Raw genomic sequence first — 16,443 nt, forward strand, 5'->3', positions numbered from 1 at the left:
TAAAAAGTAAAGGGCATGAGGTACAAAACATGTAATTAGATAGATGGACTGTCCCAACCGCTCACCAAACAGGAAAAAAAACAGGGGAATAACACGTGCAATGCCCGTGATAACCTCCTCGTGACGTTACAAGCAGAAAGGCTACTTTGAGATGTGGATGTAACCATCAGGTTTAATTATTGGGAAAGAAACGTTTACAGAATGCTTGCTAGCCCCTCCTTAGCAGGAACAGGCCTGTTGCCGGGAAATGCATTGCGAGATACGTCGACGAGAGCCTTGAAGCTGTATGGCTCGTGCATTGACAGCTCTGAGAGTACCTTCCTGTTGAGCTGGATATTCTCCTTCATTAATCCATGCATGAAATTGCCATAGTTCACCTGGACAAACAATTAAGAAACCATAATAAGCATGGGCACTGCAGTGTTTAAATTTGGAACGATTCAAAGCTCTGGCAGCTTATTCTACTTGTATGAGATGAACAAAGCTGGTGTTTTGTGAGAATTGTTTGTTTTAGAGTGACCGTGAAAGAAACATGACTACAAAATGAGCCTCGAAAGTAAATGATACATACCCCATGGAGGCGTGTACCAGCATTGATGCGCTCAATCCAAAGAGATCGCATGTCTCTCTTCTTGTTGCGTCGATCCCTGTATGAATATTGCAGTGCCTTTTCCACCCTCTCCCTTGCTATCCTTATGCAATTTTTCGCCCTTCCTCTGAATCCCTTAGCTAGCTTAAAAATCTTTCCCTTGTTCATTTTCAAGTTTTGGTAGTCTCACACAAAACACTCTGCTCTATATCTGCAACATCAAGGAAAAGGCGGGGAAAACATTTGAATTCAGTAAGAACTAATAATCCAATGTGAGTTCAGACTATGCACAGAATCTGGCTGACATTTATTCATAACTAAGGATTGCACACAGGTTAACCATATCAGAAGATTGTTTCTACAATGTTTTAATTGCTACACAGTAACACAAGTTCAATTGGATTTGGAAGTATATGTCAACAGCAATAATTCAAGGGCGTATAGACATCCTTTTAAAATACCCTTGAGCGAAATGCAAGCTCTTTGTTCAAATTTCAGCCCAAAAATAAACAGAAACAATACTACCTAACTAATTTAAAGTTGTCCAAAGAAAGAAATTAAATTATACATAAATATCTTTATTTTAACGGGAAGGCTGTACTGTGAATTCAAATCTGGAAAACCAAATACATATGACCAAATGAAGCATAATCTGATACCAGAGGCAAGACAAGTGCTGGCCACTGCATACAACTTGCACTCGCATATCAAATTAATCTGACCATGAACATCAACATATTTTGCACACTTGTTCAGATAGATGATTCACAGACCCAATTTTTTACAATTTGGCCCTTTTTTTTAAAAAAATTCTTTTTTGGACCTTTGAAAAACTTAAACTCATTTTTGGACCTAGAGGGTCGACGCCATGCTTCATGGCGTCGAGGTTACACGTCTCGACGCCATGGATCACGACGTCGAGCTCCCTGGCCGAGCCCAGCGTGGCGTCCGACGTGGCAGAGAGGTCGACGCCGTAGATCACGGCGTCGAGCCTTCAACTACGAATCAGCAAACCAGGGACACCTCCTGATGGCGGCAGACCTGGCGGCCGCGAGCGGGGCCTCGGCGCGCGACGCCGCGGCGGGGATGGCCCGGCGCCGCGACGGCGAGGGCGACACGGACGCGCGAGGCCGAATGTTTCACTACGCACATGCGTTCGCACCCTTGTATCAGCCGTTCATTACCATTTCAAGATTCGTGCGTCATAATGACAAGAGTGTGCGTGGATGTGTTAGGAGCTTGCGTGGGTGCCAACCTGTCATACTATTATGGTCTGCTTTTATACACTGGGGCCTTGTTTAGTTCGTGAAGAAAAAAATTTCACAACACTGTAGCATTTTCGTTTGTTTGTGGTAATTATTGTCTAACCATGGACTAACTAGGCGCAAAAGATTCATCTCGTCAATTTCAACTAAACTGTGCAATTAGTTTTTATTTTTGTCTATATTTAATACTCTATGCATGCATATAAAGATTCGATGTGACGGGGAATCTTGAAAAATTTTGGGTTTTTGGGTGGAAGTAAACAGTACCAACCGAGAAGTCATTTTCAACTAAACAGTTCAGGTTCACGTGCTGCCACTAAGGATGAAAACGGTCGGAAACGGTCGTAAAACTCCTAAATTGTTTTCTACTTTTATATTTGAAATACGAAAACGAAAACGAAAACGGTAAAGTCGGACACGAAAACGAACGCGAACTTACAAAATATCGAGAATTTCGAAAACGAACGAACTCGAGCGGATTTATGTCGAACACGGTCGATATACGAAAACTCAATACGAAATACCGATATGTAGTAATACACGATCATGTTTAAGTGCATATAATAATTAAAAAGTGCATGATCCTTGGTCTTAGGTATTTAATACAATAGCCCACACATAAATAAGAACAAGCAATTAATCGCTAGCAGGAACACAGCTAGCCACCAGTAGAAAGAACGCAGATGCATGGTGAGTAGACTGTAATTGGGCTGTGTGACTCTGCAGTTGACTAAATTCGGTTTAAACCAAATTTTGAATTCGAAATATTTCAAATTAAAAGTAGAAAAGTAGAAAACGGTCGAAAAATGTCTAAACCGTTTTCTACTTTTACATTTGGAATACGAAACATCTAAAATACGAAAGCGAAAACGGTAAAATCGGACAAGAAAATACGAATTCGATCGGATCCAATATAGAAAGCGGTTCGGTTCGGTTCGAGATATTTCCGTTCCGGCTTAGCTGCCACAGCGTTTCTTCACATGCAGACAGGCTCGTTGCGTGATGGCGCTGCCCTCATCAATGCAGATGGTGCTGGCGGCGCACAGACGGCCGATCCCACGAGCAGTGACCGGGCTATGACGCCGTGGTACTTCCACATCGCCAGCCAGGCCTTCTCTACGACGCGGCTGCCAAGCCTCCCTGTCGCGCGGTCACAAGCTTGGGCACGGAGGCCCTTTTGTCTCCTGGTTGAAGGCTCGACGCCGTGACCTACGGCGTCGACCTCTCTGCCACATCGGACGCTACGTTGGGCTCGGCTAGGGAGCTCGACGCCGTGATTCATGGCGTCGAGACGTGTAACCTCGACGCTATGAAGCATGGCGTCGACTCCCTAGGTCCAAAATTGAGTTTAAATTTTCCAGAGATCTAAAAGAGATTTTTTTTCGAAAAAAAGGTTAAATTGTAAAAAAATAGGATTCACAGATCACAGAGGCAGTTCTAATAAAATGTTTCAGCTCTTGCAGTCACATACTACTTCCACACCAGCATTAGATCTAGCAGGAAGGCTTGATTACTAGGGTAGAGATACATAAGCCAAAAGTGACGTATCTCCTATCTAAAAGTTTACACAGTTAAACATCCAGCAGGAAATATTGGCCTCACATCAGTCCTATGATCAGGACTAGCATCAGGTGAGGAATGATTTTTGGGCAAGTCGCAATTCTAAGTTTAGAAACAACACCGGCGGAGCCAAGGCCGGCCACCCTGGGCAGCTGGCCGGGCTCCCACGGGAACAGCAGAGGCGGGAGGGGAGAGAGGAGGTGCGTACGCAGGGTCGTCGGCCGGTGCGCGGAGGACGCAGGCGAGGGCGCGAGGCGACTGGCGAGAGAAGGTGGGGGGAGCCGCCGACGACGCCGCCGAGCCTGGGACTGCCCCTCCGTCGCTGGACGCCGCCGAGAGGGAGCCGCCGACGCGCGGAAGATCAGATCCTTGCGATGAGCGTCGGCGCTGCGCTGCAAGGAGCAGGTGCGTGGGTTTGATGGGCCACTAAATAAAAGCCCATACAAATTTTTTTCTCTTTTCTTTTTTATTTTTTGAGCAACTTCTTTCTTTTTCTAACATCTTTTGACAAATTAGCACCTATATAATTTATATATATATTAATATATGTTAGGGATCATACTAATGTTTCCAGGGCCTAATCACATAACATTATGACATAATGATTTCTCTAAAAATATTTTTTTTAAAATACAAACCCTATTAGAGGAAATTATGAAAATTTTCCTCACATATTTCCTATAAAAAGGAAAGAGGGGAGATAAACAAAAACTTATGTATTCATTTGCTCTTTCTCAATTGCTCTCCACTCTCTTCTTTATTTATTTAATTTAAGATCAAAATTGTAATGTCTACTACATCACAAAACTCTTAAGAGATTAGGAACGCTTGAGCATGCTTAAACTTAGTCAGCGAGTCACTGCTCTTTTAGCACTAACCCCTCTTATAATCTTTCATCATGTTTTTCTTGTTAGTATTACTATGACATTACGCCCAGGCTTCGTAAAACTTTTGGCTCCGCCACTAGAAACAAGTGCACTTAAGTAAAGCATCCTCTGTTTGTACTACTGGGACAGAGAAGAACAGTAGCAGGTAGCAAAACTGATGGTATTTCAATGTCTAGAGCCGTACAGCAAGAATAAATCATAGCAAAAAGTATGGTTTTCACACGGCCCTAGGTCGCAGGCGATAAAAGATGACTATGATCCAACTGGTTTCGGGAAGAACCTCACAGGGCTGGCGGGAGAAGGAACAACCAAGACCCTCCTCACCACTGATTCACACCAGCTGGTGGCGGAGCTCATAACGCGCGTACAAGCGGCGGCAAACACAACTCCACCAGACGTCGCGTGCGTGGGCTGCCAACGGGTGCTGGCTCACATCCATGGGAAAGGCACAGCGGCGGAGGTGAGATTTCGACCTCGAGTACAATAGCTGGAACCCGTGCCTAAACCCTAAGGCCGAGGCTAAACCCATGCTGTGTGTGAGAGAGGAACAGAGAGAAGAAACAGCGGTGGAAGGATTACCTTCCTGCCAGGCTGCGACGGCGGTGGCGTCAATCGATATCAGCGAGCCCTTGCCGGCGAGGAGGGCGGCGACGGGTGACGAACAGACGATTAGGCAATGGCCGAGTGGCGTCGCTGCGCAAGTGGACCTCCCACTCTTCCTCTGCTTCATCAGTTCTTCTATAGCCATCGACTGGGCCTTAATTTAACACATATCACACAATTTTATTTGGTCCTGTTTGTTTATGTTTATCATTTATGTTTATCTATTGAGTCAGCCAGCCATTCAACAGTAACAAAACAGCGAAGACCAGAACAGTGCAAGCCAGCCATTCAACGGTAACAAATCAGCGAAGACCAGAACAATACAAAATTAACCTTGTGTTTATCTCTCACAACTAATGACCTACATTATCGATTACTACACACCATTGTTCCTCGATTTACACACCATTGTTCCTCGATTTGACTGACCAGAACAATGCAAAATTAACCTTGTGCTTAATGTCTCACAACTAATAACCTATATTATCTATTACTACACACCATTGATCCTTGATTTGCCTGATCTGGTGGACAATATGCGGCTGTCGCTAGAACCCGTCTTGGGTATGAGTTCGGTAAAGGAAGGCAGTGCTGCTGCACTGCAGCTGCTCAAGTGCATGTCAAATGGACTCCATTTCCGGCAGAGAAAGCGATATATAAGATTGATACCGAGATAAGTCAAGGCAACGACTGCAGGTTTAATGTGTTCCATTTGTGCCCCAAAAAATAAAACCATGCTCTAGAGAACAAGCGTTTTGGCAACCATGTGTACCCACATAAAACATACAGAAATTTGGTCGCTTTCATGGGCTCGTAAGGGCAAGGAAACCAGGAAAAAAGAAGTTGTCGTCAAAGTTCAAACTGGACAAATATTAAATTCGGTGTTGATTGAAACATAACACTGAACAGATGCAAGCTACCAGTTTTCATATTTCACCATATATGGTCTATTGACCGAAGTAACTGGACTGAGGTGAACGTGCAGCAGAACTACATTCACTGCCTCAATTGAAGCTAGGGCAGATAGGTCCCTTGGACAAACCAAGGCGAACCTCCATTCCGTGGTGCATGTCAGGTTGACGGAAACTGTCAGAATCTTGAGGCACTGCAAGGCAACAGAAAAAAGGAAATTAGCACAACTCAAAGACAATTGTGGCAATAGGAAAAAATGCCCAGATACTACAAAGGGGGGAAAAGTTCAGTGCTGCACTTTAATTGCAAATGTCTGACCAACATATATACATAGATAAAATACTATGCAGTAAGCACCAATGACCACTGACAAATGAAACACACGATTTTATTATCACTTAACAAAGATGCCGATCCTAACTCCAAAGAAAGTTATTGTAGGCTTGCTGTAGCTATGAGAGACAAGCTCAGGTCAAACTGTGTCACAAAGCATGTAACACTTTTTCTAGTACATCATACATTAAAATCAAGTAAAACAATAGCCAACAATCATGTAAATCTGAATGCTCTTGAACTGATGACCTCTCCAACTTAAATTACGGATAACCTCTCCAAGACTCAAAAGTTCATCCAACAACTATATAATTGATTTGGTAAATTTACTACTCCTGATTTTACTGGAACGACTAACTTTCAGTTAAGCCGGATAAATTAGTCTTACACTTTTACTTCAAATGGTCTTCCTGAGTACAACAAAATTAGTGCAGATTATAGAAGGTTAAGATGATTAAAAACAGCAGCACTCTCTGGCTAAGAATATTAAGGTGGTCATAAACTATTGCTAAAATGCTTATATATGTGATAGAGAAGGAAAAATGACTTATATCAATAACAAATGACAAAAGTCTTACTGTTAAGATAATCTTCAAATCCAAAATCATCCAGGGAACCTGTCAGCGCCTCATATCCAAGCAGAGATGATGGCAAAGCACCAGGGGGCCTTTGGAACCTGGCATCACAGAATATCCATCAGCAAGGCATCAAGAGAGCTAAATGGCTAATCACCAAGAAAACAATTTAAGCTAAATGTACTAAGTTGTCGAAGGATGAAGGTAAATGAAATAAAAGGCGCACTCCTATTTCCTTAGTTGCCTCCCTCTTTTGTCCATTCACAGTTGGCGTGACAACTTAGAAGGACTAGATGAACACAAACAATTGCTGAATTGCAACATATGATTGCACATTGAAGCAGAGAAAGGTCTAGACATTCAGAAACCCATTTTATATTGAAGCTATCAACCAAATGTTGTCGCAGCAATGTGCGTATTTTATCTGTGAGAAAGTGGCGTACTAAGACTTAACAGAAAACCTCACACACAAAATGAAGCTGTTCAAAAGTACCGTTATACTTACTGCTATATTGTGATCTGTATGAATCTAGTTACTGCTATACTAATACCAAAGTACTAAATATACAATTAACATCAGAACAGCTCTACACAATACATGCATTAACACAATTTTATTCTCAAGCTACCCAGCCTACAACGCAAGTAATCAGATCAATTTTCTTTCGATGCCAACAAACATGGATGCAGCGACGTGCGCTGACCTAAGTGACCTTCCTAGTATGTGACTATGTATATCATGAGGAAGGTAACAAAGCTTCAGCAATTGACCTAAACTTCCCTCGGGACTGTCAATTCCAGCAGCCAGATGGTCATTTTTTTAGTGCTCCCATCAACCACTAACTACTTCCAGTTCCTAAATTGAATTGATGGATTCTATTTTCCGGTAAGAACAGCCGCAAAGGGGAAAATGAAGAACCTGGAGAGGATTTGGGCATCGAGATCCTTGCGGATGTTGAGGGCGGATCCGTATATGGCATCTGTCCCGAACTTCTTCTTGTCCGCCCAGAACTTGGTCTCCTGTGAGGGGCGCGCGCGTCACCCCCAAACATGGGTCCCACGCTCAGCGTTAGGGTTCGAGGGCACGGACAAAGGCAACAAACGGAGGAGAGCGACGGGTCCTTACCGATTGGATGGTGGACTGGAGCGGGTGCGGCGTCGCGAGGTCGGCCTTGACGCCTGCGTTGATGCCGAAGCGGAGGGTGTCGTGGGTCTCGCTGATGTCCCTCTTCATGCTGCTGCTCTGCATCGTCGTCGATGGATCGATGCTTTCCGCGACTCCGCCTGCGCTTCTCTCTCTGTCGCTAGAACTACTAGCCTTCTTCTGTTCTTTCTTTGCGGGGAAGAAAGGAAGCTGAAAGTCTGAGACGGCTTTGGGCCCTGCCCTCACTTGTGTATAGGATAGGACTCTTCTTCATTTTGTTGGGCCGGCCCAACTGCGATCGGCGCGTTCCGAGTCCAATAGACTACGCGGCAGCCGGCACCTGCCCTGCTACCGGAGGCCGGACCACCGCTGGCGGGTGCCGTGGACGATGAGCGACGCCGCCACTGATTGCCGGGGCGACTGGTAGACGGAGGGTGGCACCGGCGAGCTGGAGCATGGTCCTGACGCCCGATGCTACAATCGAAGCAGTAGTTTTTTTTTTGTTTTTTTTTGCCAACGAAGCAGTAAATATTTAGTTCCATATATATCCATTTTTTTTTGCTAATATGAACGTTATAATTATATTTTTATTCATGGATTAATGGCATGTTTGCAATTTGGCAAGGAATTTTTAGAATTCAAATTTGCTTAGCCTGGTTTCAGATACAAATTGAAAAAAGATATAGACCAAACCAAACTGCAGTTCATATATGACAGTGTCTGCTCTTATTCATCTAACATTGGTTCCATACTTTTTGACCCATGCTACAGTCTGCTCATGTACTATTTAATTCGTTGTGATGGAACTCCACCCTGATTTGTATTCTGACATTATCCATAAGTAGGATTCCAAAGTAGTATGCTCCTTTTCATGTCTGTTTTTACAGGAGCTTTATATATTGGATGTTTGCAACATGTTCAGCTTTGAACTGTCTCCTATTTATGAAAGTTTGAGTCGATAACTAGCATGGATCTAGGAAGGCTTTGGGGGAAAGTATTTAAGCTGTACTTTTAAACGGACAAGATTTTTTTTTTTGAAAAAAACTGTACTCTTACTGTCCTTTTATCACATTGCACATTAGTATCAAAACTGTATAACTACAAGGTGCTCTCTCATTTCTCATTTATATTCATGAGATTGGGAACTAAAAAAATTGATGTAAATACTAGATTTTTTTTTGTGAACAGATGTAAATACTAGATTCTAAAAGAGGTCTTTCTCTATGTCATGTTTTTTCACTATCATGTCTCACAATCATCCCACTAGAACTAGATCCACGAGAATCAATTTATTGTTTCTTTCTAATGCAGTGCATCTTGACATCATCGATCCTAGAACTTCCAATAAGGCTCTATCAATATATAGCCGGAGAGATTAAATTGAACAAGTAAATTAAAGCTTGATTACAGAAGACGCTGATCCGCGCGCATACATTTCTGTTGTATCATTAGTACCTACGACACACATTTGTATCTGCATGAATCACGTACACATCTGCATTGCATCTATATAAGATCAGCTACACATATGTACTCACTGTGTAATTTAGGGAGGCAGTTGTTCCTTCTGTTACCACTGCCGATCGATCGATTAATAGTTCATTTTGTACACTTAGCAGTAAATTTGCATTAGTTCACGCTGATGATAGCCAGGCTAGATCAGATGAATATATATTCAGAGGAGTTGATTAGTGCAAGACTGGAGTTGCGAGAGGAGCTGGAGCTGCTTGAGGATGGGGCTGAGTGCCTCCATGAGCTTCTCGCACGGGTGGTTGTGCACGCCCTCGTACGTGGTCACCACGATGCTCGTGTCCTTGGCCAGCCGTTGCACCTGCTTCTTCACGTCGCACGTGTGGTGCGTGCACCGGTAGTAGCTCCTGCATGCATATGAAACACATTGCACTAATTATTTCCAAGTTTTCTTATTAAGCAGCGCCAATGCAGTTGCAAACTTGCAATCATGCATGCAAGCATGATCAATGGAGACGATCGAACAAAACAAAGACACCTTGGAAATGCGCTGTTCTTGACGGCCTTCTGCCCGTACTTCCTCCACCGGTAGCCGTCGTCGAGGACGTCGTTGTCGCTCCGCGTCTGGAACGCGAACCGTGGCCGGCTCGCCTTCTTCTTCCCCCTCCCGCCGCCGCCGGCCTTCCCAGCTTTTCCGGCCTTATAATTATTATCTCCCTCTCCCGCCGCCGTCGCACTAGCACTGCTCCCGGCCACCGTCACAGCGCTACTACCGCCGCTCTCGACTTCGCTCGCGACCGGCGGCGGCGTCGTCCCGACGTGCAGCGTCCCCGGCGCGCGCGGGAGAAGCAGCGACGCCCAGTCCACGGCCGCCGGCGGGCAACTCATCATCGTGGCCGCGCCCGGGACGAGGGACGTCGTCGTCGCATCGCTGCTGCACGCATGCTGCTCCGGCGGCTGTGGCGCGGCTACGGCCGGCGGCAGCGGGGCAAGGCACGTACCCGTAGCCAGCGGCGGAGTGTTTGGTTGCCGGATGACTCCATGGAGCGGCGAGTTTTCCATCGACAGACAGACAGACCGGCCGCCGGCGGCGAGGTCACGTGATAAGTGAGCCGGCGGCGCCGCGGGATATATATATAGGTCACACAGGTGGGTGCACCGTGCAGCTGCGTGGTAGCTGTGACTGGCGGGTGGGTGCGTGTGAGAGGGGAAGGCGCCGGAAGGTGAGAAGCGTTGGGGCAGAGCGACCAGATCGACCGGAGGAACAGCAGAAGGGCAGTGAGAGAGAGCGAGCAGCGCAGCCACAGCTCAACCACTGGCGCGGGTGCAGCTCAACTGCCCGTCCACCGGAATATTTTACCACTTCCGACGAGACTGCTAGTCTACGTTTGCGAATTGGAGACGTCGTCAAGTGTAAAAATATACGCACTGTCGAGAAAAAGAAATTAAGCCGTAACCGAAATATGGGCTCTGGGTAAATGGAACCGAGTAAATAAAACACAAATATTACTATTGTCCTCTGTTCATTTGGGCTATACATGACTTTGAATGGGCCTGATGGCAACTGATTCAACAAACTCACCAGGCCCATATATCCATAAAAAGATAAGGAAAGAGACCTTTAAGCTTTAAAGCCAATAAACCTTTGTGATACAACCATTTTCCTCCTCAATTATAAAAAAAGAATTTTAATCCTGACCCCTAAACGTCACGATAGTCTGATTTTTTCTTTTTCATTTAAAACAGTTTTTCCAACCTTACACACAACTTTTATTTTAAAACAGATTATTTTCACACCCTAAGCAGTAAGCAGTCATGGACAGCGGTTTTCTATGACATAGCTTCGCGTCAATTGAAAGAGTAAATCTAACTTCTATGATAATTTAGGAGGTAAATCGAACTACAAACATATTTTTGAAAAATTATTACATATTTTTTTCCTAGATTTATTTTTTGAAAAACCATAGAAAAATTATTTTAGCTAAAAATAACCTCTATCTTATGGGCAGATTGCAATATTTATTCGAATATCTATGGACTTATTTACACGTAGATGCTCCTATCATCAATTATAATTAAAACATTGACTAAGGCCTTGTTTAGTTCCAAAAACTGAAAAGTTTTCGAAACTGTAGCCATTTTGTTTTTATTTAACAAATATTATCCAATCATAGAGTAACTAGGCTTAAAAGATTCATCTCGTGATTTACACATAAACTGTATAATTAGTTTTTATTTTCGTCTATATTTACTACTCCATGCATGTGGCGTAAGATTCGATGTGACGAAATCTTGAAAAGATTTTGATTTTTGGAGTGAACTAAACAAGACCTAATCAAACTACGTAGAAAGCTAGGTGACACAGACTACTCTCACTAGATAGGAGTACTCTTATTATCTCGTATTACTTTTTTTTCTTAACTTTGTTTTAGTATTGCTAATGTTCATGGAGTGATGCCTGTGAGTCATCTTAACTGTACCTATGCATGAAAACGATAGTTTCGTTGAGAGATTCAGATCTGTCCGCATTGAGTCCAAATATTTAACAACCAGTACCGTATTCTTATCAAATATTTAAATAATATATTTATAATGTGGACATCCAATCGTATCATATCCAACATGATAGATATTTTTCGTATTCAAATCCAAATCCGACCACGATGATGTCCATCCGTTTTAATACCTAACTATAAAAAATGATAACAGCCTATGGTATGGTACCATTAAATATAGACAAAAACAAATAATTAGACAGTCAAATTTTGAGACATGATAGCACTTCTATTTGTATATAATAATTATTTTTCTAACCATGAACTAACTAGATTCAAAAATTGTCTCATAAATTACAGAAGAAAAAATGAGTTAAAAAGATGCGATCGACCTTATAGAGAAGATTAGGCTTTTCACCAGATGGATTCGGGCATATGCTTGTCTATTTTTTTAATTTAATCATTGGTCAGAAAACATAATAACAAATCAACAAACCAAAAATACAAAAGAAAAGAAAATGAAAACCTCAACAAGGGCTGATGATTGTTGGCAGCGGACTCAGAATATGGGTGGTGATATATCAGGATGGTCGGCAAGGCAAACAGATGCCAGTTACGACGAACGAGACCTTTGACACAATCTTCACCGTCCTCTACCAAAGCTGCTCTCAAATCCCCAGTGAAAAAAGCAACACAAATGGCCAATCGGAAAATTTGACAAAATCTGCAAGTTTTTATTGCAATACTCCATCTGTCCTACAATTTCTAAAGTTGTCTTCAAACTTTTAAAACTTTGACCAAATTTATAAAAAAAATACTAAAATTTATAGTTCTAAATTAATACGATTAAATTTATCATAAAATATATTTTCATAAGATACTCATTTTGTATCTCTTTTCTATAACGTTAGTCAAAGCTAAAAGAAATTAACTGACGTGTGCTACAAATTCAAAAATTTGTCCAAAGGATTGATTTCTCAATTTCTAAAATTTAACAAACCTTGTCGATAACAACTTAGAGGATGTTTAGATTCTATAGAATCCAAAATGCAAAAATGCCAACTCTGTTTGTACCTTACTGTATCAACATCAGAATAAATATGTTTATCCAAAGGTTTCATTCTCCCTTACTGTATCAATATCAGAATAAAACTCTGCTTGTCCAAAGGTTTCATTCTCCAAAATTACAAAACTGATGATTCAACTTTCCTCAAATTTTAAAATAAATTGTTGAATTGTTTTGCTATCACTAGCATTGTGCAGCCATAGTCCTCTGTAAACCATCACCTGTATTATTGCAAAATGGTTTCAAAGTGAAACTCCAGTGAGACACTCGTAATGTAACCGTGAGATGCAGCTTTTCCATCACTCTATACCAATCGAACATTTCTTTTCATTCGAACATTTCTTTTCATTCCCTCTATACCAATTGAAGATTTCTTTTTCCTTCCCTGTACTCCGAAGTGATTCGATATCATGTAACATTCCTTTTGATTGGCATCGAGAGTAGAAAATTCAGTACATTCCAAGATGTTGAAATGATTGTAGGTTGATAAATTCACAAAAGAACCGCATTGGTAACTCAGGTACAGGAAACACGTAAGAGGGAAATTTGGCAAAGATGTGCGGCAAATCACAGGTAGAGCACGAAGGGAAAGCATCTGCGCTCTCATAAGCGTGAATCACCTGATGTAAACTCTCGCACACCAAGGTTAGGAGCCCGAGTATTCAGGATCAAAACTCGGGGCCTCTTTACATGTGCGTATAAATCAAACAAGAAAAAAAACATCTAGCTTGACATCAGTAAACGTAACAAAGAACAAAAAAAACAAGTGATTGTGCATTGATAAGGTCGTCAGATAGGAGCGAAAGACTAATTATTCAGGTAATCAAAACCACGAGGGTTAATCATCTGAACTATGCACTTATACTCATCACCCGACCTTATTAAAAAAAAGGCACCAAATCACTCAGATCGTCAAAAAAAAGTCAAGAAAGAGATCCAAATGATCAGAGGCCTCAGAAGGAAGGCAGTAATGGTTTTGTAATCAGACGTCATACAAATAGTACATCCACAGATTTCATCTTTGGCCCCAGAGAAATCAAAATCGAGAAGAAATCAGTTAAAAATAGAAAAATTACAAAATAAAATAGAAGTTGTCGACCTCATAGAGAAGATTAGGCTTATCCACACACATGGATTCGGACATATGCTTGTCTATTTTTTTGATTTAATCATTGGCCAGAAAACATAGTAACAAATTCAACCACAAAAAGGTACAATTCTGTCAAACAAAAGAACAAACGAAAGATAGAAGCACACGAAAAACTTGGTAGGGGCTGATGATTGTTGGCAGCGGACTCGGAATATGGGTGGTGATATATCAGAATGGTCGGCAAGGCAAACAGATGCCAGTTACGACGAACGAGACCTTGATACAATCTTCACCGTCCTCAACCAAATATATGCTCTCAAATCCCCAGTCAAAAAAAAAGCAACTCAAATCGCCACTCAGAAAATCAAAAACCCATTGAAGAGAAATCAAAAACCTTTTAAATCCAGCGAGAAGCAAAACGCGAACGCCAATTCAAATCCAAGATCTGGAATGAAAGGGCGTGGTAGAGAATAGAGATGAAGGAAATGCTCCTGTTGAGAGGCGGCGGCGGCGGCGTGGGAGATGGAGGTCGCGGGGGCGTTTCTTATATAGAGGCTCCTTGCGCACTAGGGTTTTACGGGGGCGGCGGGGCTTCTGGTTTATTGGATTCTCTGGGTCCAGCGAATCCCAGCCGTCCGTCAAAGTCTGTCGTCGATGTCAAGTAGGCCCAACGTTCACTCGAGAAACGACGCGTTTCCGCAATTTCAGCCCAGGCCCAAGATATCGAGAAACCTACGCTCACGCTTGAAATGGCGATGGAAGGAAGGTTGAGCCGTAGAGACTAGAGAGGCAATATCATGTGAAGAAACGTCTTGCTCTTGTTAGCGATTTGCTACTTTAAGGACTTTAGAGTGGCTTGTGATAATGCTGGAGTTTTTGCATGAGTATGTGAATGTGTTTGGGCTCTTATGGGTACATTACAAAAAACTTTTCACGATTCTCCGTTACATCGAATCTTGCAGTATATGCATAAATCATTATATATAAATTTTAAAAATAACTAACTGTACAGTTTAACTGTAATTTGCAAAATAAACTTTTTAAGTCTAATTAGTCTATAATTAGATAATATTTGTCAAATATAAACGAAAGTGTTACAATGTCCATGTTGCAAAATAAAAATTGCAACTAATCAAGGCCTCCGAAGGATCGGAGTTTAAAAAAATTCAAGATTCTCCGTCACATGCATAGAGTATTAAATATACACGAAAATAAAAACTAATTACACAGTTTATCTGTAATTTGCGAGATGAATCTTTTGAGCCTAGTTTGTCTAGAATTAGATAATAATTACCAAATACAAACAAAAGTACTACAGTACCCAAAATCTAAAATTTTTGCTAACTGAACAAGGTTGTAATCTGGCAGTAGCAGCTCTAACTTGTCTAGAACGATAGTAGCAAGGTTAGGCCACAGAGCTAATGGACTAAGAGCAACTCCAATAAATATGATATCCATGTTATCTAGGCTATTTTTATATTTTTAAAGCAAAAATTAGCCCACCGTTTTTAGCCTACATGTTTCAATCTTTACAGCAACCCCATGAGCTTCTTTATATCCTTTCGATTGATAAAAACAAACATTTTGGTAAAAAAAAATATCCTTCAACCACTTATTTAATTCGATCTTCAAATACTGCCATCCTCTGCTAGGCCTTGTTTAGTTCTCCATAAATTTTGTAAAATTTTTCAGATTCCTCATCACATCGAATCTTTAGACGTATGCATGGAGCATTAAATATAGATGAAAATAAAAACTAATTACACAGTTTGGTCGGAATTGACGAGACGAATATTTTGAGTCTAGTTAGTCCATAATTGGACAATGTTTGTCAAATACAAACGAAACTACTACTATTTCTATTTTGCAAAAAGTTTTGGAAGTAAACAAGGCCATAGTCAAAGATTAAGAATGTCATTGTAAAAAAAAGATTAAGAATGGGTTTGGTTTTCCTGGGTGGACACAAGTTATAGAGAGTCTATTGGAGGGCTAAAAGTATAGATAGTAATTTTGTTCAAATAATAATTTACATAGTGAGTTTAGAGCGTCTCCAACAATTAGTTTGAACATTTCTAAACATTATTGAATATATAAAAAATCCATTCTACCAATAGTTCTCTATTATTTGTTTCTAGAAATATATATGGAGTCTGTTCGCTTGTCTTATCATCCATACTTTTTTTTGCCAGTCAACAGTATTTTTCTCTCATAATAAATTAGCGAACAATATTTTAAACCGTAACTTTTCAAACCAATAAACAATAAACAGACTTATGATATCGCCACCCATACATCAAGAGCGGCTGACCAAATAACAAATAACTCGTCACCATGGCCGGCCATCTCAGCATGCTAGCTTCACCTAGAACCTTTAATATGAAAGTTTATTCTTCAACACTGCCTTTTCAACGAACAAACAATGTTTTTTTCTTCTAACAATAAATTAACATAAAG

The 16,443-nt window shown here is 41.5% G+C and overlaps 3 protein-coding genes, 1 long non-coding RNA gene and 1 pseudogene across 4 annotated transcripts; 2 read left to right on the top strand and 3 right to left on the bottom strand.

Moving 5' to 3' along the window:
* LOC8068962 (50S ribosomal protein L20) lies at nucleotides 1–3,818 on the bottom strand. The gene is made up of 3 exons (XM_002441376.2): nucleotides 3,623–3,818; nucleotides 572–800; nucleotides 1–377 (listed from the first exon to the last, which is right to left on the bottom strand). Exons 2-3 carry the CDS (start codon nucleotides 755–757, stop codon nucleotides 195–197), a joined length of 369 nt encoding a protein of 122 aa, XP_002441421.1. The 5' UTR covers nucleotides 758–800; nucleotides 3,623–3,818; the 3' UTR covers nucleotides 1–194.
* LOC110430209 lies at nucleotides 4,262–5,087 on the top strand. Its single transcript, XR_002447514.1, has 2 exons — nucleotides 4,262–4,761; nucleotides 4,853–5,087. It is a non-coding gene; the product is annotated as an uncharacterized LOC110430209 (long non-coding RNA).
* Nucleotides 5,579–8,097, bottom strand: LOC8068963 (cyclin-B1-2). Its single transcript, XM_002441377.2, has 4 exons — nucleotides 7,851–8,097; nucleotides 7,644–7,744; nucleotides 6,728–6,825; nucleotides 5,579–6,009 (listed from the first exon to the last, which is right to left on the bottom strand). Exons 1-4 carry the CDS (start codon nucleotides 7,971–7,973, stop codon nucleotides 5,909–5,911), a joined length of 423 nt encoding a protein of 140 aa, XP_002441422.1. The 5' UTR covers nucleotides 7,974–8,097; the 3' UTR covers nucleotides 5,579–5,908.
* Nucleotides 9,230–11,544, bottom strand: LOC8068964 (probable WRKY transcription factor 56). The gene is made up of 2 exons (XM_002441378.2): nucleotides 9,877–11,544; nucleotides 9,230–9,745 (listed from the first exon to the last, which is right to left on the bottom strand). The coding sequence occupies exons 1-2, from the start codon at nucleotides 10,398–10,400 to the stop codon at nucleotides 9,544–9,546; spliced, it is 726 nt and encodes a 241-aa protein (XP_002441423.1). The 5' UTR covers nucleotides 10,401–11,544; the 3' UTR covers nucleotides 9,230–9,543.
* On the top strand, nucleotides 12,352–14,498 carry LOC110430487 (annotated as a pseudogene).

The sequence above is a fragment of the Sorghum bicolor genome, chromosome 9 (genome assembly GCF_000003195.3).
Source record: "Sorghum bicolor cultivar BTx623 chromosome 9, Sorghum_bicolor_NCBIv3, whole genome shotgun sequence".
NCBI lineage: Eukaryota > Viridiplantae > Streptophyta > Magnoliopsida > Poales > Poaceae > Sorghum > Sorghum bicolor.

What these genes read in the sequence shown, in the direction of transcription:
- LOC8068962 (XM_002441376.2), bottom strand. Translation starts at nt 757, where the DNA reads ATGAACAAGGGAAAGATTTTTAAGCTAGCTAAGGGATTCAGAGGAAGG. An exon ending in CTGGTACACGCCTCCATGGG is followed by an intron (nt 378 to 571) that starts GTATGTATCATT and finishes TTGTTTGTCCAG; the next exon opens with GTGAACTATGGCAATTTCAT.
- LOC8068963 (XM_002441377.2), bottom strand. Translation starts at nt 7,973, where the DNA reads ATGCAGAGCAGCAGCATGAAGAGGGACATCAGCGAGACCCACGACACC. An exon ending in TCCAGTCCACCATCCAATCG is followed by an intron (nt 7,745 to 7,850) that starts GTAAGGACCCGT and finishes CGCCCCTCACAG; the next exon opens with GAGACCAAGTTCTGGGCGGA. An exon ending in ATTTGAAGATTATCTTAACA is followed by an intron (nt 6,010 to 6,727) that starts GTAAGACTTTTG and finishes GTTGCCTTGCAG; the next exon opens with TGCCTCAAGATTCTGACAGT.
- LOC8068964 (XM_002441378.2), bottom strand. Translation starts at nt 10,400, where the DNA reads ATGGAAAACTCGCCGCTCCATGGAGTCATCCGGCAACCAAACACTCCG. An exon ending in AAGAACAGCGCATTTCCAAG is followed by an intron (nt 9,746 to 9,876) that starts GTGTCTTTGTTT and finishes ATATGCATGCAG; the next exon opens with GAGCTACTACCGGTGCACGC.